The following is a 26,026-nucleotide window of genomic DNA, read 5'->3' as shown; positions in this document are numbered from 1 at the left end:
CTCCAGATAAATACCATATAATCCACTGAGGGTGAAGCTCATCTATGCTGCAGAGGAACAGCACAATCCCTCCAGACCACTTTAAGTCCTACTTTGGACATGTTTGAGTGGCTGTGGATGGAGTAGGTGTACAGGGAGGCCTCTATGCCCTTTTAAAGGGCATATGTCTACACCAGTGGTTCCCAAACTGGGTTTCGCGAAATGTTACAGGGGGTTCTTGAAGAAAAAAAAATTCACTAATGGTGGACAGAGCTTTCCCTAGGGACTCCGGGCAGCACAGGGCCAGCAGCCTGTGGACTTCCAAGAGCTAAGCAGATAAAGCAAGTATGTCAATCAGACTGAGGAGATTTAAACTTCAAGACTCCTTATAAGAAATAGAAAGGGGAGGTGGATATTTTTTGCTGTTTTTAAAATGAAATAGGCAGCTAGTATTGTTTTTAAAATTATTATGAAGAACAAATTTAAGCTTTGTTGTAATGTGTGTTGTTTGCCTGGACTGCTCAAGACCTGAATGCTTGTGTAGGAGGAACTCTTTGAGTTGGCTTCTTAAATACCTTCATGCTGTTTCACATCTGATACTCCTTGATGAAACATAGGAGCCTTGTTTTATAACAGGCTTATTCAAAGTGATACAAACTATGAAAGTGAGATCTTGGAAAAGTGTTGCCATTTTCATAATGTAAAAAAATACTGTAATGATAAATAATAATAAAAACCAATTTTATATTTCCAAGATCACTGCTTTTATAATTTATACGCAGGTAAAGGAGAAAATCCCTGTAAATATTCATTTTTAGGAGGGTGTTCATGAGACGACATTTTAGTGAAAGGGGTTCACAGGTTGTTAAAGTTTGGGAACCACTGGTCTACACTATGAGCTAGATGAGTGATTCCCAGCTTGCATACTCATACGTGCATTAGCTCTCATCAGAGCTAGTGAGCTAAAAATAGAACAAGTGTAATTGCAGAGGCATGGGCAGCAGCAGCAGTATGGGTTAACCACCCCAAGTACGTACCCAAAGAGTTCAGGTGGATTTGTGCTCAGGGCTGCTAGCCCTGACTGCTCCTGCCCATGCTAGTGTGTGTGTGTGTGTGTGTGTGTGTGAGCTGAGAATCACATCCCGAGCTCATAGTAGTTATTGCCAAAGTGTCTTCATTGTTGGCTCTGGATAGGATAGAGGTTGGCAGAAGGACCGTACTGTGGAAGAGGTCACAAGATCTACCTTTATGTAGATCCTCTGACCCATAAACGTTACCGAAAAGTGCATGGAGGGGCTGCAGTTGTTTTTCCAACCCACAGATTTGAGTAGTAGCCGCAAGGGCCCTGTGCTGCAACCCTATGACCTGGTTACAGTTATGAAATTTTATCTGTAACATCCCCTTTCTTCACTCACATAGAGCCAGGTTTCTCAGGCTTTATGTAGATAAAGTGAACTCCACCCTAACTGGTTTAGAACTCTAGTAGTATTATTTAATCATGAATCCCATGTAACTAGTATGATATATTACAGTTGCATTTAAGATCATTGACTTCAGAGGTAAGTTTTGGGTTTCAGTAAACGTCCAAATTACATGCATGGTAATCTCTGACCATCAGGAGCTTTTGGTATAAATAAAGGCATGCTTAGAACATACTAGTCTGAAAAGTGATTGCAAAAATAGCATCTTGGTAATTCGGTGGTTCTTACCTTGTAACACCTTGATTAATTTTTCTCCTTTTACTCATTAGAAAAATGCTTTTCTAACTATCAACTCTGCAAATTCAACCTAGGATCTGAAAGTCAAGCTGTGTTCTTTCTGGCTTGTGCATCAACACCAGAGTAATAAAGAAACTGCAGGCTGATTTCTGTCTTTGCTTCCATGCAACCCAGTACACCTTTACCCTGGTATCACGCTGTCCTCGGGAGCCAAAAAAAAGTACTGTGTTATAGGTGAAACCGTGTTATATCGAACTTGCTTTGATCCGCCGGAGTGTGCAGGCTCCCCCCCCACCCCGGGGCACTGCTTTACCGTGTTATATCCAAATTCGTTTTATATCGGGTCGTGTTATATCTGGGTAGAGGTGTATTTTCAAATTGTGCCCTTAATTACACCTGCTCAACTTCATTAAAGGCAATGCTGTTGCACATGTATATCTGAAGACACTTAATTTACCCAAGCAATTGGAATTCAGTGAACAATTCTCTTCATGCACAAGAAGGAACAGAATACTACTCATTCTCTCAACTGCGATGGCTCTATAGTGCTAAAAAGTACTCAAAACTAAACTTTAGTTACTAAAGTAATCAGATATAACTCTGAATACCAATAAGGAGCACATTTGTTGACTAAGATTATATTTTAGATAGTTCCTTTTCAGAGTAGAACTACATTTTAAACAAAATGTTAATTTGTTTATCTCCAATCAACTATCCCTAATGACCCATAAATAAACAGCATGTCAATAACTTCTACAAAGCTACTTTTTATGCTGGTTGAAGTAAATATGCACTTCAATACATACAAGTAATCCAAGTAGCCTATTCCAACACATTGAGAAAAAACATTTCTGACCATTTGGACTGGAAATGGACAAATAAGCCTTTTGAAGAATAGCTTAATCAAAGTTGTTCTTTCAGAACTGCTTGTATATTTCATTTGTTAAGATTGACGCAGGATTGTGCCAGACAACACCAATTAATTGCAGTTGAGGTGTGGCTAAATCCTTTCCAAGCATCTGAAAAGTTAGAGGACTGTGATATCATAGTTGTAGGCTTTGCTTTTTACTAATACTTATTTTTTATAAATCTAGATGAAGAGAGAATTTGGCCTCCATGTATCAGAGTAATTGTAATTAGATCACCAGTACTGCAGACTGGATCACTTTATATCATCACAGCTGTGAAAGCTGCTACAATTGGAAGGTAAAATTGACTGGAATCTGTGCAATCCTGGCTCATGTCTGACATTGAAAATTTGTGTGATGAGTCACTAGGTTTGTGTTAATCTTCTTTTACATTAGCAATTCTGAAGTTTTGGTATAGTAGTAACCAGTAGTTTGCAAATGAGTGCAGTGTGATTGGCTGCAGTGAGTTCAGTGAAAGCTATTATCACCTCCCGAAAGGTGATGATGACTTTGAGGCCACTAAGTGCCTCTTTCACAAGTAAAAATATATAATTCTGAAATTCAGAGTGAAGCATATCAGATATTTATGATAGAACCCTGGTCTCACATATTCATATTCCAGTAGAGTCGACTCAACTCTTCATCTCTGAAATTCATAAATTGAGTTTGAGTTTATTTTGCCATGGGTGTCTTTTGGATGAGATCTTCAAAAAGTCCTGTCTGCTCCTTGTGGATATCAGAGTTCTCTTGGATGTATTTATGCAAGAGTAGTGATATTATGTAAGAGCAGTGGTGTTTGCCAAAATGTCTCCTCCCTTTCAGCTGTGTAGTGTGCTGTTGGCATTTCAATGGTGGGATATGTATATAGGATTTGACTCCACAGGCTCAGTAAATGGACATTGTAGTATACAACTTTGTGGAGATTGTAATAGATGGAAATTCCCCCTAACTCTCAACCTGCATCCTGAGGTCCTTTACTATCTGTACAGCCACGCATCCGTTACTACAGCAGGCTCCTAGATTGTGATGACTGTCCACTACACAGGAATTTTGGCCAAGGGATACATGTCGTTTATAGTTCCACTAGTCATATCCCCTGTCTGATGCTAAAAATGCATACCTGTGCCCTAAACACTACAGTAGAGACCCACTGAAGAGCACAAAGGATGCAGGATTTCCCTATGTGGTCTCCCCATAACCAAAACCATTTTCTTACAGGCCTTGTCTGCTTGTGTGGAATCAGCCTTTTTTCTCTGATAAGTTTACAGATTCAGCTTAATATGTACATTGTCTGCTGCATGGGTTAGTATTTATAGATGTAACAAGGTAGATAACATAATTCTCCCCATCATATATTGCATCACAATAGCTTTCAGTCTGTAAAGTTTCTTAATAGTTCAGAAAGGAAACTTGATATTGCAATTTGTACGAAGTGTGCTTTTTGTCACTGATTATATTAAAAAACCTTTTCTTTAAGAAATTATAACACAACCAAATTAGTGTGAAGTATCTTAAATCTCTCTGGTACCATGATGTAAGTTACATAATTATGTATGACAGAAATCAAGTTACCTAACTATTTACCTGTTTTTACAGAGAGAAAGATATGCAACATACCCTCCAGATTCCTGAAGTTGGAGTCAGTAAGGTAATTCTTAAATTCTTGTTTTTGTATTCTGATAGATCAAGAAATTTAAAAGTACACTGTCATAAATATAGGCCAAAATTTTAGTGTGTGTTTTTAAGAGTCTTGCAAGAGTCTTGCTATTAAAAAGTTTTTTTTTTTTTTAATGAACTTGTCTTTAAGCAGAGGAATGTTTTTAGTAATTTCTCTGCAGTTTTGGAAACAGTGCAGCACTGTCCCAATGGAAAGGAAACAAAATAAAACTGACCAAAACCAGCAATTTAATTTCAGTGTCCAAGTGCAGTGACATGAAAAACTTAAAAATTCACAATATACCATGCCACCCTTACCTCTGCCCTGCTGCCTTCAGAGCTGGGTGGCTGGAGAGTGGTGGCTGCTGCTGCAGGCAGAAGCATAGAAGTAAGGGTGGCAATATCATACCATGCCATCCTTACTTCTGTGTTGCTGTTGGCATTGGCACTGCCTTCAGAGCTGAGCTCCCAGCCAGCAGCTGCTGCTCTCAAGCTGCCCAGCTCTGAAGGCAGTGCCGCCGCCACCAGCAGCAGTGCAGAAGTAAGAGTAGCAGTACTGCAACCCCCTACAATAACCTTGTGATCCCCCCACAACCCCTTTTTGGGTCAGGACCCCTACAATTACAACACCATGAAATTTCAGATTCAAATAGCTGAAATAATTTACATTTAAGATTTTTAAAATCCTGTGACAGTGAAATTTACCGAAATGGACCATGAATTTGGTAGGGCCCTACAGATAAGCTATTTAAACAAACTAGGTCTACCAGTTATCCTTTGCTTCTAGTACCTGAAACACATCTTACTGAATCTGTTCCCTGACCATCACTCCAGTTAATCAACCACACCATTTATCAGGATGCCAATTAAGTGGTTTCTACTGAAAACCATGAAATTCCTTTTTCTCCTATTAGTATCATAGGGCTGGAAGGCACCTCCTGGGTCATCGAGTCCAATCCCTTACCTATTGCAGGCAATCTCATCATATAATCCTGTTAATAATTATATCAAGCTCCATCTTAAAACTAGTTAGATTGTTTACCCCCATTACTCCTATTAGAAGGCAGTTCCAGAACCTCATTCCTCTGATGGTTAAATGATTGGTCACCATTAATGATCTTTTGGGAAGGTATTGTTTGAATCAGGAGTATATAGCAACTCAATACAGAAATGCCATCCCTTCCTATTTTTTGTAATCCTAATTTTTTCATGTAATTATAAAATTACTAAATAAGTTTAAACCTACAAATTTTGCAAGCTGAACTATGCACACTTTATTTATATATAGAAAAGTGTGGGTCTGTCACTCATCGCCACTTGGGTTTGACCAACACAGTAAAAAGCGCCACAGGGTAGCATTCTTCACCACCACCCAGTGGCATATGTGCAGACACTGCAGTCAGGGTCTGATAGGAGGCATGCCACAGTGATTTAGAATCGTTTGGGGCACTGGTGGATTCATGGACCAAGCCACAGGTTGCATGTTGCACTCTAGCTGCCCTATGTGGACCTAGAGAGTGCCTGCCGGCTCCACATTGGGCAACTGCAGTGCAACACACAGCTTGTGGCTTGAGCAGTGAATCCTGCAGCCCAACCCCCACTGACAATCACCACAGCTTGCATCCTATCAGATCCTAGCTGCATATTCTGCTGGGGAGAGAAGGAGGTGGTGGTGGAGGAGGAGAGAGGGAACATTACAGAGGAGGAGGATCATCTGGGAAGGAGCTCCAGGCCCAGGACTGGCCAAGGTAATTAAGGGCTTTAGGTGATATTGGAGGGCAGCTTTCCTAGGGCCAATCCTACCATTCTCCCTGTTTGGGATTGTGGGGTCGGGGCACAACAAGGGAGGTCCCAGGGCCCCCTCTTGGCCATAGACTGGGAGGGGACAGGGGAGAGGGATCCTGGTTTCAGAGGGGAGGGGGCAAAGGTGGTGGTTTCTGCAGGGAGGGGAGGAGAAGGATAGAAGAAGAGGGGCCCCAGTTACTCTAACGTGGACAGAATTGCATCTGAAATTCACTGCAAGTGTTCAAATGCTACCAAAGGCCCTCTACCTGTATTTGGCTTTGGTACTTGCTGCTGGGCCAAACAACCTCCCTAATTTTTTTTCATAAACATCCCTAAAATTCTCAGAACAAGGTTGTCATTTCTGTCAAGAGCTGTCATTTCTCTGTAACACCGTAATTTGTTTTTTAACTCCCCTCCTAGTGTGAATAACCAAAGTCACCAATTTGTGGGCAGTTGAGTTGTTTTAAAACAACTCATCATGCAAGAATCTCAAACTGCTTTAATATCGCAACACCCATGAGGTCAGGGCTTATTCTCGTTTTTCATGAAGAAACTAAGGCGGGGAGAAGTTAAGTGACTTTCCAATGGAACCATAGAAAGTTAGTGGCAGTAAGCGGTTTTCTTCCACCTGCAACACTTGGCAGCATTTTGTTGCTGTCTGGATCGCTTTCACGTTTACATCTTTTTTAAAAAAAGATTAAAATAAGATCATCAAAAAGCTCCAAGGTTAGCACCTTTAAAATAAACTTAAGTTGAATTGTGGTTTATCCTATTCATAGAATCTAGACACAGAAAAGATCTATGAGGTCATCTTCGTCAATCTCTCTGCCATTATAGGATTGTTCCCTATTGTAAATCTGTACAGCCCAATCAACAAATACAGTTGTACTGATAATATGGAATTTAGTATGCTAGAAATACTAGGTTTTGTTCATGTACTCCTCAATTTGGTCAAGTCAGAAAGCCTGCAACAGTGTGACTTAACTTACAATACCAGATGTATGTTAACAGACCACTAAAATACATCCTGGAATATTAAGATAATATGTAAACTAAATGATATGCAGTGAAAACATTTCATTATATTTTTCTAGTTTCATGCCGAAGTATATTTTGACCATGAATTGCAAAATTATGTTCTTGTGGATCAAGGCAGTCAGAATGGCACTGTTGTTAACGGAAATCAGATTCTACAGGTGAGCATTGCAACTTACTGTGATTAGGAAACTAGGTACATATATTGCATTATAGAAAAGCAGATCAGTCACATGGTCATTTTAAATGAAATTCTGACTTATAAATCACCACTGATGATTTTGCTGAGTGTTTTTTCTTCCATGCATTGATCATTTCTTGGCTTCTACTCAGTTTTTAGGTGTACCTATGATAAATTTTCATATTTATTTTGGATTAGGAATTATGAGAATCTGTTCCAGTAAAAAATGTAGTTAGATTACAGAGATACCAATTTAAATATACTGAATAACTCCCATATAAACAATATTCATGGAATACATGTAATGGTGCATTTTATCAGTTATTCTAATAAATGGCGTAATTCTGTTTCTATAGCCTAAAACAAAATGTGACCCATATGTTCTGGAACATGGGGATGAAGTAAAGATCGGAGAAACTGTATTATCCTTCCACATACATCCTGGCAGTGACACCTGTGATGGATGTGAACCAGGACAGGTCAGAGCACATCTTCGCCTTGATAAGAAAAAGGAATTTTCTGGTAAGTGATGATATTGTTGGATATGGTATTGACAGTAGCTCTTACATTACAAAATTAATTGAGTGTAAAATAGTAACCCTTTTCCCTGAACCAGGTAGTTCTATTTCAAATAGTTATAAAAAAGAAAATGGTCTGCTGTCAACTGGGTATATTTCTGTACTATATGGCGTGTGCTGTTTTCCTCTCAATACATATGCATAAATATGTTAAAAGATTTGGGTTATTTAGTAGCATTGTGTTCTTGAAGTTAACTTGTAACAGAAATACAACATTCTGATCATATTGCTGCTACTAGTAATTTTTGTTTAGGATCTAGGAACACACAAAACAGAAAGGAAACTGAAATCTATTATATCCAGTCATTATACTCAGTTGTATTGATCATTTTAGCAATTGTAGAACAGTAGTTAGAACAAAATTTTCTATAATATTAATTCTGTCTATACTTCAAAACAGTATTACTTAATTATCCAATTAAAACTGGTCTTGTGGTCTCCTTTTAGGTCCAGCACTGAGCAAAGAAGAGAGAGAATTAGTCAGAAGAAAAGCATTAAAAAAAATACGGGTAAAATATGGTTTACAGGTAAGTTCACAATAAGTGTTTATGAAGTGCTCGAAATCTGTGGAGTTTATATTTACTCTGTGATTCCTAGTTTAAACCATAGATTTTAATAGGGAAAGTTTTCAAATATGCAACTTATTTAAAGTATTCTGGTTTAATGAGAAATTCTAGTCTTACACACACTAATTATAGCTGCCATTTTACAAGTATCTTTCAAGGAGGAAGAGAAGTAGGTAGGGGGAGGTGGAAGTTCTCTCATAAAGGCTCAGGGAAAAAATGACCAATTGTAGTGATTTGAGAATAAAGCCAGATGGCTATTCCTTTGAAGATAAGAGATCTTGTGATTTTCTTACTACAAGCTGGGAAAGGGGCACTGCAGTTCAGCACAAATTAGAGGTGGAAGGAGAGAACCTGAGGAATAAGGAGGGAGAAAAAGGAAAAGCAATGGAGAAGAAATTGGGAGGAGAGACAGGATTTAAGAAAAAAAATTACTCTTATTTCCACCATCCGATAAAGAAATACTCAGTGTTCTGAAGCTTAGTTGAGGGTTCTTTGATTCTCACTTAAGCAGTTTATTGTAAAAGTTGCCATATGTTTTTCATTTGTTTTATTTTTTCCATGCTATAGTACAAATTTTTTTGGGGGGGGAGCATAATACTGTTTCAATCAATAGTGTAGCATATGTATCCATACATATCTATATACTTTAAAATGTGGTGCATATATTGTTCACATGTTGTGAATATGTAGTGTGTGTGTATATGCACATACTATATTTGTGTTCATGTATTTACATACACTGGTTGTATTATGTGTATATGCATATGTGTCCAATTTTAAGGATATTTTAGAACCTAACCTTAACATGAAGTCATGACCAGTCCCTCTGTAGTGCACATTCATGTGGGAAATAGGATGTCTTCAGGGTCCCTTTACTTTGGCAGCTAATCAAATGTCACCAGCACAGAATCTGTACAAGTACAGAATCTCTCGTTCATTCTGTAGTAATTGACATTAATGGGCAGCAAGATTCCTGGGACACTACTTAGAGATATAAAATTGCAATACATGAAATTCCCAATGGTTTGTCAATATGGTTTTGTGCTTAATATGAGGAAATTGACTCTTTGTCAGGAGATCACATGCATTTAATTACGCCAGTAACGTGGTACTGTAGAGAGATTATATGGTTTTAATTAGACTGGCATAAAACTGATGTACTTGCTAATAACACATTATCATGTGGTAGTGACATGGAACTACTGAAGGAGAATTTTATAGTATTTGGTGATTAGGTTTTGAATTAATAATATGGTGAAGCTATTCTAGTTGTTTGGGAAAAAGAAAAATAGGTTTACAAAAAAGAGCATTTAAAGCCTGTCACTAATCTCTTTCCACAATGGAATTTTTGTGTTTGTAAAGAATACAGACTATGAAGACAACAAAGCAGTAAAAAATCCAAATTACAAAGATAGAGCAGGAAAACGCAGGGAGACCATTGGAAGTGAGGGGACATTTCAAAGGGACGATACTCCAGCTTCAGTTCATGTGTAAGTGTGTAAAATCTTATTCTGTGTTCTGCTAATGCATAGCAAACCTTTTGTGCACGTTTACAGGTGGTGATAAAGTGAATTTATAATGGTAACCTGATTTGATATCATTTGGGCTAATGTACAGTGTGAGAGAGCTCAGGTTACTGCACTGACTCCCAAATTCACATTAGGCCACCATTAACCAACCCACACACACAAACTTTAATCTAGCATTAAGTTTGCTCAAGTGCATTTCTTATCAACACAATAAATTAAAGTCCAGGAAATAACCAGTTACGTTAGTATCCACAGAAACCTCAGTTCCTATGCCTTACAACTAGGGCCCTACCAAAATCATGGTCTGTTTTGGGCAATTTCACGGTCATAGGATTTTAAAAATAATTTCATGATTTCCGCTATTTAAATCTGAAATTTCATGGTGTTATAATTGTAGGGATCCTGACCCAAAAAGGAGTTGGGGGGGGGGGGGGGGGGAAATCGCAAGGTTATTGTAAAGGGGGTTGCGGTCCTGCCACCCTTACATCTGCGCTGCTGCTGGCAGCTGCACTGCTTTCAAAGCTGGAGGGGGTGACTGGTGGCCAGGAACCCAGCTCTGAAGGCAGAGCCGCCACCAGCAGCAGCGTAGAAGTAAGGATGGCATGGTATGATATTGTCATCCTTACTTCTGCGCTGTGCTGTCGGGGAGCTGCCTTCAGAGCTGGGCACCCAGCCAACAGCCGCTGCTCTCCAGCTGCCCAGCTCTGAAGGCAGCGCAGAAGTAAGGGTAGCAATACCGTAACCCCCCTAAAATAACCTTGAGATACACCCCCTACCCCTGCAACTCCCTTTTGGGTCAGAACCTCCAATTTGAGAAATGCTGGTCTCCCCTGTGAGAGCCGTATAGAATAGGGTAAAAGCACACACAAAACAGATTTCATGGGGAATCTTGAGGGAAGACCAGATTTCATGGTCCGTGATGCATTTTTCATGGCCATGAATTTGGTAGGGCTCTACTTATAACCCATTGTAACATCCACATTTACTCAGATTCTTCACCTCCAACATACAGTCACACACAATGCATACAACCATTTCTTCTAAATCAGAGGTTCTCAACCTTTTTCTTTGAGCCCCCCTCCCCAACATGCTATAAAAACTCAATGGCCAACCTCTGCCATAACTGGTTTTCTGTATATAAAAGACAGGACTGATGATCAGGGGTAGCAAGTAGGGCAATTGCCTGGGGCTCCATGCCGCAGGGCCCCCCCACAAAGCTACATTGGTCAGGTTTCAACTTCAGCCCCGGATGGCAGGGCTCAGGTTCCTGGGTATCAGCCCCATGCGGTGAGGCTATGGCTTTCTGCCCTGGGCCCCAGCGAGTCTAATGCTGGCCCTGCTTGGAGACCCTCTGAAACCTGCTCAAGGCCCCCTAGGGGATCCCAGACTCCTGATTGAGAACCACTGTTCTAAATCACATTGTTTCACATGCTTAACTATGACAAGTCATAATCTCACCAAGATTATCATTAAGAGTGGGTTTTAGAGGAATTGAATGTATGCATTCGTGGGGGGCTGTATGTTGGAAATTAAAAAGTTTGTTCTGGCAAATAAGCCTTTAAGAATTATGAAGTTTGGGTAGTAAGGCAGGTGAATTGACATTGCTCTAGATATTAATGTAGCCTTACCTGGCGATATCCCTGATTTTAATTATGATTGCACTGGTAGAATATACACTTGAGCCAACCCTAATTCTGAGGCAACAAAGGTGTTTTTCTTTGTTAGTAGACATTTCCTATTTAAAGAGGAGATTAATGATAAACTTGGGGCATAGGGAAGACAAGGATAGTAAAGGTTGTCAAATGGGAGGACATGCAGATAGGGCACTTGGGATTGGTGGGCAGAGGAGGGTTTTGCTGGTGGTCATGATGGATGCAGAGGCTGGTGGTTTGGGATGGGGAAACAAGGGGCTCAGGACATATAGGGTTTGTAGTGATATTGGGTGTCAAGCTGCCAGGGACTCAGACCGTACAGTGAGGCTCTGTGGAGGCAATTTATTTGGAGAACAAGAATTACTACTGATAACTTTTTTACAGTTCTGTTCATGGAAAATATAGCTAGCCAAGATTGGAACAGTCCCTTCACTTAAAATGGCAATTTTCGCAAAGGTGACCAACTCGATTTCACAAAGCTAGTGTATACTAAAAAAGTCACTTCATTTCTTGAAACAGATTTTGTCAATCCCAACAAAAATTCAATAAAGTTTAACTTTTGCATTGTGTTCAGCATAGTCTGGAGGCAGACATGAACATGTTCAGCCCCTCATGCTTGCATATCAGGTAATGGCAAGTGCAATTGCCTAGTTTTCAGGAGCAGCAGTTGTGCACGCATTTGAAAAATAGACCCCAAATACTAGGAATAGAGTTAAAATTCTGTTTTGTCCTCCTCATATTTTAGCTAACTTTACTTTCTTTTAAAGTGAAATCAGTGATAGCAACAAGGGTCACAAAATGCTGGAGAAGATGGGATGGAAAAAAGGAGAAGGGCTAGGCAAGGATGGTGGTGGAATGAAGAATCCGGTAGGTTTCTGTGCCTTTTTGCTTTACAGGTTACACAGAAATATAAAAATGCATTTGCACTGAAAATCCTATTTTCACTGTAAGTCCTGAGGAACTTACAGGATTTTGAAGTACTGGATGTGGAGCACTTCAGCAGGACATTTACTCACTTTTAAATTATTAATCTAGTATTTAGAAATTATATCAATAGTTGCGGTGCTTCATTGGAAAATGTTAGTGGTGTATACATTGTTAGGGAATTGAGGTTGGGGTTGGGGTACAGACTGTGTCTAGATAGCTAATCAGTAGTTCAGTTATCTTAATGCTTCACACAAAGCCTAGAGGAAGACAGAACTAATTTCCCTTTTGTTCTCCCTTTTATAGGGAGCATACAAATATTTTAAAAGACAGACTTTGGGTAAGACCCTCTGCTGTGCCCCACAGTGATGTAGCACAGAACTTGCAACCAACGGAGGAGTAGAAAAGGGCTAAGGTGGCTTTAAGCCACTTTGTACCCTTCCAGGTTTGGCCTGCCATGGAAGCCAGTGTGGCCTCCTCGCCCCACCTCCCACCAAAAAAGTGTAACCTAGAGAGCTGTGGGAGTTCTGTTTAAGTTCCGGTTGCCTAAGGGCAACCGAGCTGTCCAGAATCTACGCAGTGCTGTGTTGCAGCACCTCCCCCATGCACCCCTTCTGCACCCACCAGCACAGCCGCTATGTCAGTTTGTGAAGATGAAAGGATCCTTGTGGGGCAGCAGAATGCAGATGGGGAATAGATACGGGGTTTGGATTTTAGAGTGGTAGGTGCTATATTATGGAGTGAGAATCTGGCACTTGCATGGAAAAGGTAGAGGGTGGACTGTGCCTCACAGATTTAAAAATTACACTAGTTGCATACATGCTAAAACATCCTCTTACGTTTGTTTAGATTGTTCAGCATCTAAAAAGTTCAGGGTTTAGGTTTTTTTGTTTTTTCCCTGCAGATCACCTCTAAAATGAACTGGATGAGTAGCAGGCTTTTATCTACATGAAATCAGTGTTCATGATTTGGGTATTTTATTGTTAGTCAAACATAGATTACTTAATGTTGCAGAGCTTGATAGGTGTACAGTAATCACAGGGGAAAGTAAGCTGGTACGGCGTACTGGCAAGAGCCAGTACTGTGCTGGACTGAACTGGCTTCTCTGACAGTGATTTAAAGGGCCCAGGGCTCCAGCCATGGCAGGGAGCCCTGGGCCCTTTAAATCACCGCCGCCAGTCAGGCTCGGGTGGGGATTTAAAGGGCCTGGTGCTCCTGCAACTGCAGGAAGCCCTGGGCCCTTTAAATCGCCACTGGAGCCCTGACGCCGCTACCTCAGGGCAGTGGTGGCAGGGCTCCCCGCAGCAGCCGGAGCACCAGGCCCTTTAAATCACCCCTGAGCTCCCAGCCGCCTCTGCAGCTGGTAGCTTCGGGGTGATTTAAAGTCCCTGGGGCTCCCAGCCACAGCTGGAGCCCCAGGGCTTTTAAATCTTGAAAGACCCCGCCTCTTCTGGTTGAGGCCACGCCCCTGCTCAGGACTCCAGTGTACTGGTATGTCCTTTGTACTTTCACCTCTGACAGTAATGTTCAAGTATTTGAAATATGGAATCCATAACACTTTTCAATGTGTTTGACAGATCCAGCTTCAGATACACAAGATGCATGCAGGCTTGGGTACAAGTAGACCAGCTTCAGTTGAAGATGTTCAGATCATCAAAAGCAAGAACAAAAAGAACTGGGATAAAGCAAGAGAGAGGTTTGCTGAAAGCTTCCAGGAAGCTAAAACGCAGAAAGATGCACCCAAAGTTATGCCTTGGGTTAGAGGGACTGCAGAATGAAAATACTCAGGCCCAGAGCAGGATAATTCATGTGTATAAAAAGTGGCTGAGAGTTTATTTTTTGCTAAATTAAAAGTTGGGTGATAAGTAATATACAGCTGTGAAGAATCTCCTCAAGATTCAGAGGTGTATATTAAGATTAACTATAGTCTTATTTGGTTTACACTAGTGTTCACACTTTTTTTTTAAACACACTTAAATAAATAAGCAGTGAAAATCAGACTGATGCAGGTTTTGTTTAGAAGAATGTTCAAATGGAAGTACTTGAAGGTGATGCTCATTAAGGGAAGGAATTTTCTTTAAATATTTATCTTTTAATACAATAGCCCACTGCAGTTAAAACTATTTTGATTTGCTTTTAAACTTTTTCCAAACTTATGAAGATTATTTTAATGTTCTAGCAAGCAAAAAACCCACAAAACAATGCAAGAGGTTTTTAAATGTTGCCTTTTCCTCTCTTGTGAGCATTTGGTCCGAATTGCTGTGAAACTTAGCAAGAGGCACATTACAACTAAATTCATACAATTCAGTACTGATCACATGCATCTCAATTTACTCTTCATATATGAAATTAAATTCCTGATATTTTTAACAATCCATGTCTACTTTGTATTTCTAAATACCGTGTTCCACATGAAATAAATGACCACTGTTAGTAAAAGAATAATATTCAGAGGACAGTTTGTAGTAAAGTCTTATTTTCTTCTGTGAAGAATTTGTGTGGTGAATCTAACATACCATTTAGAAGGGGTATGCTCAGAAACCCGCTATCTAGGAATATTAAAATATTTATTAGCCTCTTCAGGCTGGCTGTTCTGATACACCCATTGCTGGCAATGGAGTTTATGCCGGGCGGGGGGGAGGGGGGGGGGGGAGATGAGGGGGAAAAAAATCAGACTTTCCGTGCATAAGGATTGCAAATCTGAAACTGAAAACTTGATATTTATTGAATGTTCTTAAACACAATAAATGAAATATTGTCAAATTTGAATTGTGTGATTCTTGACATTAATTTATGAGTATGTTGGATGTGGGGGTTCTCTTTAAAATTAGGACACTTTCCTAATCTCTCTTCATTCAGGTTAAAATATCCTGATATTGCTGTCACAGTAAAGGAGACCAGTAAGCAGACATAACATCCACCTAGTTTACCAGGGCTAAACTGTCCAACAGCAAGCAGACTGCTGAAGCTAGAACAGCTGCTAGTCATTCTTCTTAACATTTCTTATCAGAGTCACCAGAGAGTAATAAGAAATAACAATGCTTTGACTACTATTTAATGTTGTAGTTTAAAGCCTTTGTTTAATAATCTGAAAACAGCTACTGAAAAATGCCTTGCCCAGAAGTAGTAGTTTAAAGAGTTGTGTACAAGTGCTTAGAATGGCTATAGCAACACTGTTCAATTCTGTATTAAACTATCTTCGCAGAAATCAAAATATTAACTTTAGTCTTTGTACACAATATTATATAAATGTACAGGTAAATTGAAGACATCACAATTACCAATATAGTTTAGTGCTAACATTTTCCTGTAAGACTATATTCCATAACAAATTAACATATTGAGTCATTTCTGAAGGTGTAGCTCTAGAAGTGACACTTGTATTCCAAGGCATTCTGAAGCTTTTGTTATAGTTAAGGGGGAAGTTTAGCCCAAGTACCTTTTAAAAAAAAACTGGAAAAGTGCAACAAGATACTTTGTAAAAATATTTGAGATTTTGATCTTACATGAGGAAAGTACTTTCTTTGCAAATATAAATGTATGCTTGCTCATGCATATGCAATAAGAATCTGGTGAATCTGCACCACCAGGACTAAGGAATTATAGACACTTTCTCTGCTGCTAGCAAATATTTACTTTTCAGATTAGTGGTTCAAGCATATAATCATGTTAAATGAGTCATGTTCACAAACAGGTGTGCTTGTCCACTACACAGGCCCCTTGAAAATGTTTCCTTTGGTATCTGATCCTACAGTTGTCCTCTGTCAAAGCTGAGATGAACACAGCACTGCCTTTTATTTGCCTGTTTCTACTACCCTTAGGCCTTCTGGCATCAGCTAACATTTTCTCTCACCCCTGCCCACAGGGGATGGGGAGGAAGGTAGCATATGTGAAGCCTCATAGCTTAGTAAAGGAAAGGGAACTATAGTGGGTGGAAAGGACAATTGAAAGACAATGCAACATTATTGCAAACCAAGAGTCTTGATAGAAGTATGTGATTTAATAGCAAGTTCTGGTTACCATTGCAAAGACTAGTCAGATTTACTGTGAAATGACAGTAGTGTAACTTAAGTATTCAGTTACAATAGAAGCATTTGTTTTCCCTCTTGGATTGTCTTTCCAAAAGTTTGTTAGAACCTGAATCTTAAGTATTAATTACTACAGTTTTAAGAACTGCTGCACTGCCAATATTTTGTAGATACTTAATAGGTGTCCCACAGTTTGCTTTGAATGTACAAGTCCAATTCTTCAGAGGGTTCAAATTGACTAAAAGCTATTTGAGTTAAATGTAATTTTACAGAGTAATAGCTTTCTCTCCACTCCCCCTCTGGGTGAAGAGTTGTGTGTAAAGATACACAACATTAGATATGTTGTAACTGTCCATTTTTTCTATAAATGATCGTCAGTTTAAAGTACTGAATTAATTCTCACAGAAAAATAATACAATCATATGTGGGTGAGCATTTTTCATTAAGCGATCATCACACTGCATGCAACCTTTGTCCTCAAAGGAAACTTGCACAACACCTTCAGAAGACAAGCTTGGGAACTTAATAATTCTGCTAGATATTACCATGGACTAATCCAACACACTGGCTTTATGGCTCAATCTGTAACATCCTAGAGCCTGCTAACCCTTAATTGCCTACTCCATGTTAAGTTGTCTCCTACGCAGGCGTGCTTTTCCTTCCTCCCCTGCCCCATCTGCTTAATAGTCCCAACTTGTATTTAGCTCAGACACTCTGATTACCTTCTCCAGACCTGAAGAAGAGCACTGTTAAGCTCAAAAGCTTATCCCTCCCACCAGCAGAAGCGGGTCCAATAAAAGATATTACCTGACCCACCTTGTCTCCATCACTTTAAAGGTAGTTTTCAAAAATGTCAGTTGTTTATATAAATCAATGTAGGTTTGACAGATTCCAGAGTCTGAGTTTTCATAAGAACCTGTTGGAGGAAAAGCAGTATTACTCTAACAAGCCATCACTTTCATATTTGGAGAGGAGCAATAGCAGATAGCCAAAGGTGGTAATTTAAACAGAGCCTATTTCTAAGTGGGTCTCAACCAGGGGTAGATGTATGCATGGGGGTACACAGTGGGGGTACAGTACATCTAGATATTTACCTAATTTTACAACAGGCTACATAAAAAGCATTAGTGAAGTCAGTAAACTAAAATTTCATATAGAAATGACTTGTTTATATTGCTCAGTATGAAGGCTTGTGATTAATCACAGTTAACTCACATGATTAACTCAAGATTAATCATGATTAAAAAAATTAGCCTTGATCAGTTTAATTGCAGTTAAACAATAGAATACCAATTGAAATATATTCAATATTTTTGTATGTTTCTACATTTTCAAATATTGATTTCAAAGTATACAATGCTTACTTTATTTTTTTAAAATATTGCACTGTAAAAATGACATCGTATTTTTCAATTTACCTCATACAAATACTGTAGTGCAATCTCTATCATGAAAGTGCACCTTACAAATGCAGATTTTTTGTTCCATATCTGCACTCAAAAACAACAATGTAAAACTTTAGAGCCTACAAGTCCACTCAGTCCTACTTCTTGTTCAGCCAATCCCTCAGACAAACAAGTTTGTTTACATTTGCAGGAGATAATGCTGCCCACTTCTTGTTTACAGGGTCACCTGAAAGTGAGAACAGGCATTCTCATGGCACGGTTGTAGCCAGCATTGCAAGATGTTTGTGCCAGATGCACTAAAGAGTCACGTGTCCCTTCATGCTTCAAACACCATTCCAGAAGACACGCGTCCGTGGTGATGACAGGTTCTGGTCAATAACAATCCAAAGCAGTGCAGACCAATGCATGTTCATTTTCAACATCTGAGTGAGATGCCACCAGCAGAAGGTTGATTTTCTTTTTTGGTGGTTCAGTTCTGTAGTTTCCGCATCGGACTGTTGCTCTTTTAAGACTTCTGAAAGCATGCTCCACACCTCATCCCTCTCAGATTTTGGGTCGAGTGGTGTAGCTATCTTTAGAAATCTCACGTTGGTCCCTTTTTTTTTTTTTGGTTTGTCAAATCTGGAGTGAAAATGTTTTTAAAACAAATGTGCTGGGTCATCATCTGAGACTCCTATAACATGAAATATATGGCAGAATGTGAGTAAACAGAGCAGGAGACATACAATTCTCCCCCAAGGAGTTCAATCACAAATTTAATAAATGCATTATTTTTTTTAACAAGCGTCATCAGCATGGAAACATGTCCTCTGGAATGGTGGCCGAAGCATGAAGGGGCATATGAATGTTTACCATATCTGGCATGTAAATACCTTGCAGTGGCAGCTACAACAGTCCAATGCTAACACCTGTACTCACTTTCAGGTGACATTGTAAATAAGCTGAGCCCGCCTCAATCCCCACGCCAGGGGCACCGATCAAGGGACTCAAGGCGTTCCTCGCTGGTGGAATGGCGCAGACCCTCTGGGGCACGCGCCACCCAGCAAGAACTTCGGGACCGGCCTTGACGGTCTCCAAGGGCCTGGTAGTGATCCCGGGACCAATCAGACACCAGAGATTACCGATTGCTGGGCCATCATCACCCGTCTCCAAGAAGGAGATCGCCCTACTCAGGCTGATCCTCCTGGTCCTGGTTGACGTCCTGGTACCGGTCGAGTCGCTTGAGGCGTGGATTGCCAGGTATCAGACGCAGATCTGCTGAACTCTGTCCATACCCAAGAGCCCAACCAAGACAATCTCGCTCAGACAGGTCGGCTTCAGGATGCAATAACCAGCCACCACTCACCCCGATCCTGGTCGCCCGGTACTGACCACTCTGTTGGTAGCTCCGGCTCAGAGTGAGGTTCCCTGACTGCCGGACAAGCCCCAGTACCGGCGGTGCCAACTACATTATCAGCACCGAAACCTGCCCCATGGCCCCAAGCGCAGTGGCTGGCGCCATGGTACCCATGGAACCCCTGGGGGTTCACCCAACCTTCCCAGGCTGCCTGATCGGTGTCAGAAGCCTCGGAGAGGCCAGTGGCCTCAGTATCCCGTTCCCCCTCTGGTGCTCGAGGCTTCAGGGGGTAAGACCTTGCAGGTCCAGGAGGACCCAGGGGAGCAAGCTGCTAGACCACCAATGGACATGGAGGTTCCCGCAGCACCGGCATCATCCTCATCGGCACCAGACAAGGCTATCACGGGGCCCCCTCACTTGGTTCTTCAGGATGACACCAGAGCACACCAGGAACTTTTGAAGAGGTTCGCTTCTAACCTGGTGCCTCAGGCTGAGGAACTGGAAGAGCCCTGGGGCTCTGTTTGATGTTCTATGTTCTTCGGCTCCCACGAGGGTGGTCCTGCCCCTTCCTGAAGAGGTCTCCAAAATCATAGACTCATAGACTTTAAGGTCAGAAGGGACCATTATGATCATCTGGTCTGACCCCCTGCATGATGCACTGTGCCAGACCCCCTCTCTAAAAAGGGCCGAACATAAGTACTTCATGCCAACCAAAGGGCGTGAGTACCTATACTCCCTCCCAGCCCCCAATTCTCTTGTGGTTGAGGTGGTGAACCACAAGAGCGGCAGAGACAACTCGGGGCCACCCCCAAAAATAAAGACTCAAGGAAGCTGGATCTTTTCGGGCGAAAGGTATTTTCATCTTCCAGCCTTCAGCTGAGAGTAGCCAACCACCAAGCCCTCCTTGGCCAATATGACTTCAATATGCAGCAAGCCATGGCCAAGTTCAAAGGGTCGCTCCCTGAGGCTTCCAAGAAGGAATTCCGAGCAATCCTTTTTGAGGGCACGACTGCTGCCCACACCATGGCTTCCGCTATCTCCATGCAGCGAGTCTCTTGGCTGCTCCTCTCTGGGTTGTCCACCGAGGCCCAGAAGTCATTGCAGGACCTGCCCTTCAGTGGCGGGGCCCTATTTATGGAGCAAACAGACAGCAAGTTGCATGGCCTCAAGGACTCTCGCAGCAGCCTGAAAACCCTGGGTCTCTACGTCCCAGCCCTGGCGCGTAAGCAGTTCAAACCACAGCAGCATCAGGGCCAGGGGAGGCAGCCTCAGCAGGACCAACCCCATAAATGAGCCACAGGCTACAAGCGCCGCCCAAACCACCCGCCTCCATCCTCTGCCCAGTCGAGCTTGACCCTTAATAAGCAGGGGGCCAAACGGTCATTTTGAGGGTGGGCCCAAGGGTGACCTACCAGACTATTCCCCGGATCCATCTTTCCCAGTGTTCTCCGACCAGCTTTCCCCTTTCCTCCCAGCTTGGACCACTATAACTTCAGACTGCTGGGTCCTCACCACAGTTGAACAGGGTTAGACCCTCCAGTTCCTTTCTACCCCTCTTCCCACCTACCTTCCCTGTCCCTGTTCAGGGACCCCTCTCACGAGAGTCTCCTCGCACAGGAGGTAAAAGGGTTACAACAGCTGGGTGCAGTGGAAGAAGTTCCTCTCGAGTACAGGAACAAGGGGTTCTATTCCTGGTACTTTTTAATCCCAAAAACCAAGGGCTGTCTACAGCCCCTCCTGGACCTGCGAGACCTCAACAAGTACCTACAGAAGCTAAACTTCCACATGGTCTCTCTGGCTTCTATCATCACCTCCCTGGATCCGGGAGATTGGTATGCCGCCCTCGACTTGAAGGATGCATACTTCTACATGGTAGTCTTTCAAGGACACAGACGCTTCCTCTGGTTTATGATGGGGCCCCATCACTACCAGTTTATGGTCCTCTCATTCGGCCTGGCAACATCACCAAGATTGTTTATCAAGTGCATGTTGGTGGTAGTGGCTTACCTCAGGCATAAGGGTATCCAGTTCTACCTGTACCTCAACGACTGGCTCATCAAGGGCAGTTCCAGGTCTTAAGTCCGAAGGGATGTTGCAGTGCTTCAAGCCATGTGCCACTCTCTGGGCCTACTGGTGAACAACAAAATGTCGACATTAGTGCCAGTGCAGAGGACAGAGTTCATCAGAGCGGTCCTTGACTCTACCTATGCTAGAGCGTTCCTGCCGCTGGAAAGGTTCCACACGATAGCAAACCTCGTCATGGAAGTCTCCACGTTCCCTCTCACTACAGCCAGGGTCTGTCTGCGCCTGCTGGGCCACATGCACTTACATTGTCCGCCATGGCAGGCTCCAGATGCGGCCCCTGCAACAATGGCTGGCGATGGTCTATTCCCAGTCCTGAGACCCCCTGGAGAAGATTGTTACCATTCCCCAGGTGATACTTACTTCGCTGTTGGTGGACTGACCACAGGACGGTCCTGGAAGGGGTTCCATTAGACAACCCTCCTCACTCCATCGTGTTGGTGTTGGACACCTCAGACCTTGGCTGCGGGGCACATCTCAGCAACCTCCAGACACAGTGGATGTGGTCCCTAGAGGAGGTACGGTTACACATAAACCTCAAAGAGCTCCGAGCAGTCCGGATGGCATGCGGAGTCTTCTTGCCCCACCTGTCGGGCAAGGTGGTACGAGTCCTGATGAACAACACAGCCTCAATGTTCTACATCAACAGGCAAGGGGAAGCATCAGCCACAAAATCCACCTGGAAGCTTGTCACCTTCCCGGCGTCAGGAATACACTGGCAGACCAGCTCAGCAGAGACTTCTCCTCTCTCCACGAGTGGTCACTCCATCCAGAGGTAGCCTTCATGATCTTCCAAAGGTGGGGAACTCCTCAAGTGGACCTGTTCACTACCAGACAGAACAGGAAATGGCACCGGTTTTGTTCTCGACAGTCTGAGCAAGGGTTCCCTCCCTGATGCCTTCCTGTCATGGTCAGGGAGCCTGATGTGTGCGTTTCCTCCAATTCCACTCATCATCAGGACCCTGGCAAAGAGCGAGAGACCATGCGCAGGTTATCACGATTGCCACAGCGTGGCCTTGCCAGAATTGGTTCGGCATGCTCATGAGCCTGTCAGTGGCCCCTCCCTGGCCCCTGCCCAACTGACCGGACCTGCTGTCGCAGGACCAGTCGGCTCTTATACCCCAATCTCGCGTCCCTCCACCTCTTGCATGGATGCTGTGTGGCTGAACCTGGAGGAGCAGACCTGTTCGGAAGGAGTCCAACAGGTCCTCCTGGAAAGTAGGAAGCCCGCAACTAGACTGACTTATCTGGCCAAGTGGACGAGGTTTTCCCACTGGGCGTCCGAATGGGGCATCTCTCCCTCGTGTTCCTCCAAACGGGCTGTCCTGGACTACCTGCTCCATTTGAGGAACCAGGGCCTGGCACACACTTCCATTAGAGTGCATCTTGCAGCCATCTCTGCTTTTCACCCGCTGATCCAAGGACAGATGGTGTTCTTCCATGACATGACTGTCAGATCCTTGAGAGGACTGGAGAGACTCTTCCCGCAGGTGCGGGCTCCCATCCGACAGTGGGATCTTAACTTGGTCCTCTCTAGGCTCACTGGCCTGCCCTTTGAACCACTGGGTTCCTGCTCCCATCGGTCATGGAAGGTCGCATTCCTAGTGGCAGTGACGTTAGCGAGATGGGTCTTGTAAATTAAAGCCTTGACCTCAAAACCGCCATACACAGTCTTCTACAAAGATAAGGTTCAGTTGCAGCCCCACCCGGCCTTCATGCCAAAGGTGGTCTCCACCTTCCATGTGAACCAGGACATCTTCCTCCTGGTGTTCATGTACAGGGCGTCCAGAGGACCTCATGCATAAGGACCTGTTACGACCTGGTGGGGGTTCCGCTGCCGCCGATTGTCAGAGCCCACTTGACGAGAGATCAGACTTCTTTGGCAGCCTTCCTGGCACACATCCCTGTAGAGCTGTAACATGGTCCTCTGTCCACACATTTACCACTCATTATATTATCCCTTAGCAGGCCAGGGATGAAGCTAGGTTCGGCAGAGCTGTGTTGCAATCTACACTCAGTGAACTCCTACTCACCTTCAGGGTTACTGCTGTGGAGTCACCTAATCTGAAATGGACATGAGCAAGCACTCGAAGAAGAAAAGACAGTTACTTTTTCCGTAACTAGTGTTCTTCGAGATGGGTTGCTCGTGTCCATTCCATGACCCGCCCTCCTTCCCCACTGTCCGAGTTTCATGCAAGAAGGAACTGAGGGTGGAGGGAGCCGGCGGCACCTCTTATGCCGCGCCATGCGGGCGCCACTCTAGGGGGCATCAGAGCCACACCCCTACGGATACTGCTGAGGGGAAAACTTCCAGCACTGGTGCACGTGGCGCGCTAGAGTGACCAGACAGCAAGTGTGAAAAATCGTGATGGGGGTGGGGAGTAATAGATGGTTATTTTTTGTACATAATTCTTAATTTCAACTTTCATGATAAAGAGATTGCACTACAATACTTGTATTAGGTGAATTGAAAAATGTGTTTTTACAGTGCAAATATTTGTAATCAAAATATAAAATGAGCACTGTACACTTTGTATTCTGTATTGTAATTGAAAATGTTGAAAACATCCAAAATTAAGTAAATGATATTCTTATTGTTTAACGGCTCGATTAAAAAAAATTAATTGTGATTAATCACTTGACAGCCCTACTCTGTATACTATACACTGAAATGTAAGAACAATATTTATATTCTAATTGATTTATTTTATAACTATGGTAAAAATGAGTGTCCAATTTTTCAGTACTAGTGTGCTGTGACACTTTTCTATTTGTCTGTTTTGTAAGTAAGTAGTTTAAGTGAGGTGAAACTTGGGGTACACACAGGGCCGGCTCTGGCTTTTTTGCTGCCCTAGGCAAAAAAGCCACCTGCCCGCCCCCCCCCCCCCCCCAGCACGGCAGGGGAGGGCGCCGAGCAATCCCGCACCGGCCAGAGCCCCGGGAGCAGGGCGGGGAGCCCGGCTGGGGCTCTCCGCTCTCCCCGGCAGCCAGAGCGCCGGGAGGAGAACGGAGAGCCCCCGGCAGCCAGAGCGCTGGGGGGAGGGCGGCAAGCCCGGCCGGGGCTCTCTGCTCTCCCCGGCGGCCAGAGTGCCGGGAGCAGGGCGGAGAGCCCACCGCGGCTCTCCGCCGCGGCCAGAGTGCCGAGGGGAGGGCGGAGAGCCCCCGGCAGCCAGAGCGCCGCGGGGAGGGCGGCAAGCCCAGTCGCGGCCCCGCTCTCAGGCCGGAGCGCCCCGCCGTGCCCCCCCATCCAGGCGCCGCCCCAAGCACATGCTTGGTGGGCTGGTGCCTGGAGCCGGCCCTGGGTACACAAGACAAATCAGACTCCTGAAAGGGAGACAGTAGTCTGGAAAAGTTGAGAGCCACCAGTTTAAACAGGCTACTGTATCAAGTTCCCTGTTCAGCGCTTATGAGTCATAACTCACTGAATTGAATGAGAGTGTGGCTTAAATAGAGTGCTAAATAGGATTCTTGGCTAGAGAATCTACTCCCTTAAACTTATCACTATAAAGAACATTTTCCAAACAAATTAAGTTCATATAAAACAGTCATCTGGCTATGCAAGCCATATATGCAAAGGCAGTATTGTTTCCCCTAACGTTAGGAGAGGAACATGGGTTGCTTTTGCACCATTTTAATCTTGGAGGCTATAACCAGTAAGAACCAGTACAGGATATAACTGCCTTACCTTCTCAGTCCTCCACAAATATTGATGGTCTCTCTCATGTTAACAAGACCCATACCATTTCACCATCATCAGTTACATAAATGTTATTTTTCCCCAGCACCAGGCATGAAAACTGATGAGTAAGAATACCAAGCACCAATAAATTTCACTGGAAGCATTACTTTGCACATCAATCAGAATGCTTTTTCTAAAGCCAACCACAAAATAGTGACAGAGTAACACGGAAGAATATGGAAATAGCTGAAGACAGCTATTAGACAAAACTAGGGCGGGGGAAATTAACAGCACTGCCATCATTCACTGAAACTCAGGTCAGCGTCCTGTTCTGTGTATTTTTGGATCCATATTAGTATTTCAGAAAAGGCTCAGCAGTGTCATATACTTGCAAAGCATTTTTCCAAGACACACACACAACATTGAATACATAGGGATTTGTATTCTGGCAGCTGCCCCAATCAGCTGTATCACATACACATTACCGACTGACCTTAATGGCTGAAAAGTAGAGAGAATACTACCAGGATGAGATGTGGGAGTAGAGCATCTGTTTAAGAGAGGATGAACTATAATTGCAGAAAGTTGCAGACCAATATATTTTCTATTATAAGAATATGTATACATGATATCCTCACGTTGCCAAACAGACAGGATCATGCAATCAAAATTTCTGCACTTTTGCTCCCCTATGGTCAACATTTTTGGTGCAAATACATGCTGGGACAGACAGAACCTATCTCTTCAAACACAGAAGGCTCAGCAAAGCAGCTAGAGAGGGCTGTGAAGGGTGCTGATTTATATAATAAATAAAATATTGGTTTAGAACCATTATGTCGTACATAGATTGCCTATATAACTACATGTTCTAATGCTCGGTTATCTTCACCTTCCCTCCGATTGTTTGTGAATACTCACTTGTTGCATCTTGTTTTCAATTAAAGTGTAAGGAGCTAGGGCCTGTCATCTAATAACTTTGTACAA

The 26,026-nt window shown here is 43.0% G+C and overlaps 1 protein-coding gene and 1 non-coding gene across 4 annotated transcripts in view; one reads left to right on the top strand and one right to left on the bottom strand.

Annotated features, from left to right (window-relative positions):
* The window catches only part of AGGF1 (angiogenic factor with G-patch and FHA domains 1), a 39,275-nt gene extending 24,001 nt beyond the window's left edge, over window positions 1-15,274 (top strand). For all 3 annotated transcript variants that reach the window (XM_008167534.4, XM_005288293.5, XM_008167533.4), the window contains exons 7-14: window positions 2,792-2,903; window positions 4,202-4,253; window positions 7,141-7,242; window positions 7,619-7,784; window positions 8,288-8,367; window positions 9,769-9,896; window positions 12,355-12,454; window positions 14,089-15,274. In XM_008167534.4, coding sequence (XP_008165756.1) covers window positions 2,792-2,903; window positions 4,202-4,253; window positions 7,141-7,242; window positions 7,619-7,784; window positions 8,288-8,367; window positions 9,769-9,896; window positions 12,355-12,454; window positions 14,089-14,289 — 941 coding nt within the window. In that variant the 3' untranslated portion in view covers window positions 14,290-15,274. The remainder of the gene's footprint in view (window positions 1-2,791; window positions 2,904-4,201; window positions 4,254-7,140; window positions 7,243-7,618; window positions 7,785-8,287; window positions 8,368-9,768; window positions 9,897-12,354; window positions 12,455-14,088) is intronic.
* A 9,650-nt stretch (window positions 15,275-24,924) lies between these two features.
* Window positions 24,925-25,063, bottom strand: LOC112059435 (small nucleolar RNA SNORA47). Its single transcript, XR_002888741.1, has one exon. It is a non-coding gene; the product is annotated as a small nucleolar RNA SNORA47 (small nucleolar RNA).
* Between the last annotated feature and the right edge of the window lie 963 nt (window positions 25,064-26,026).

The sequence above is a fragment of the Chrysemys picta genome, chromosome 6, assembly GCF_011386835.1.
Source record: "Chrysemys picta bellii isolate R12L10 chromosome 6, ASM1138683v2, whole genome shotgun sequence".
Taxonomy (NCBI): Eukaryota; Metazoa; Chordata; order Testudines; family Emydidae; genus Chrysemys; species Chrysemys picta.
This window is presented reverse-complemented; position numbering and strand designations above follow the sequence as displayed.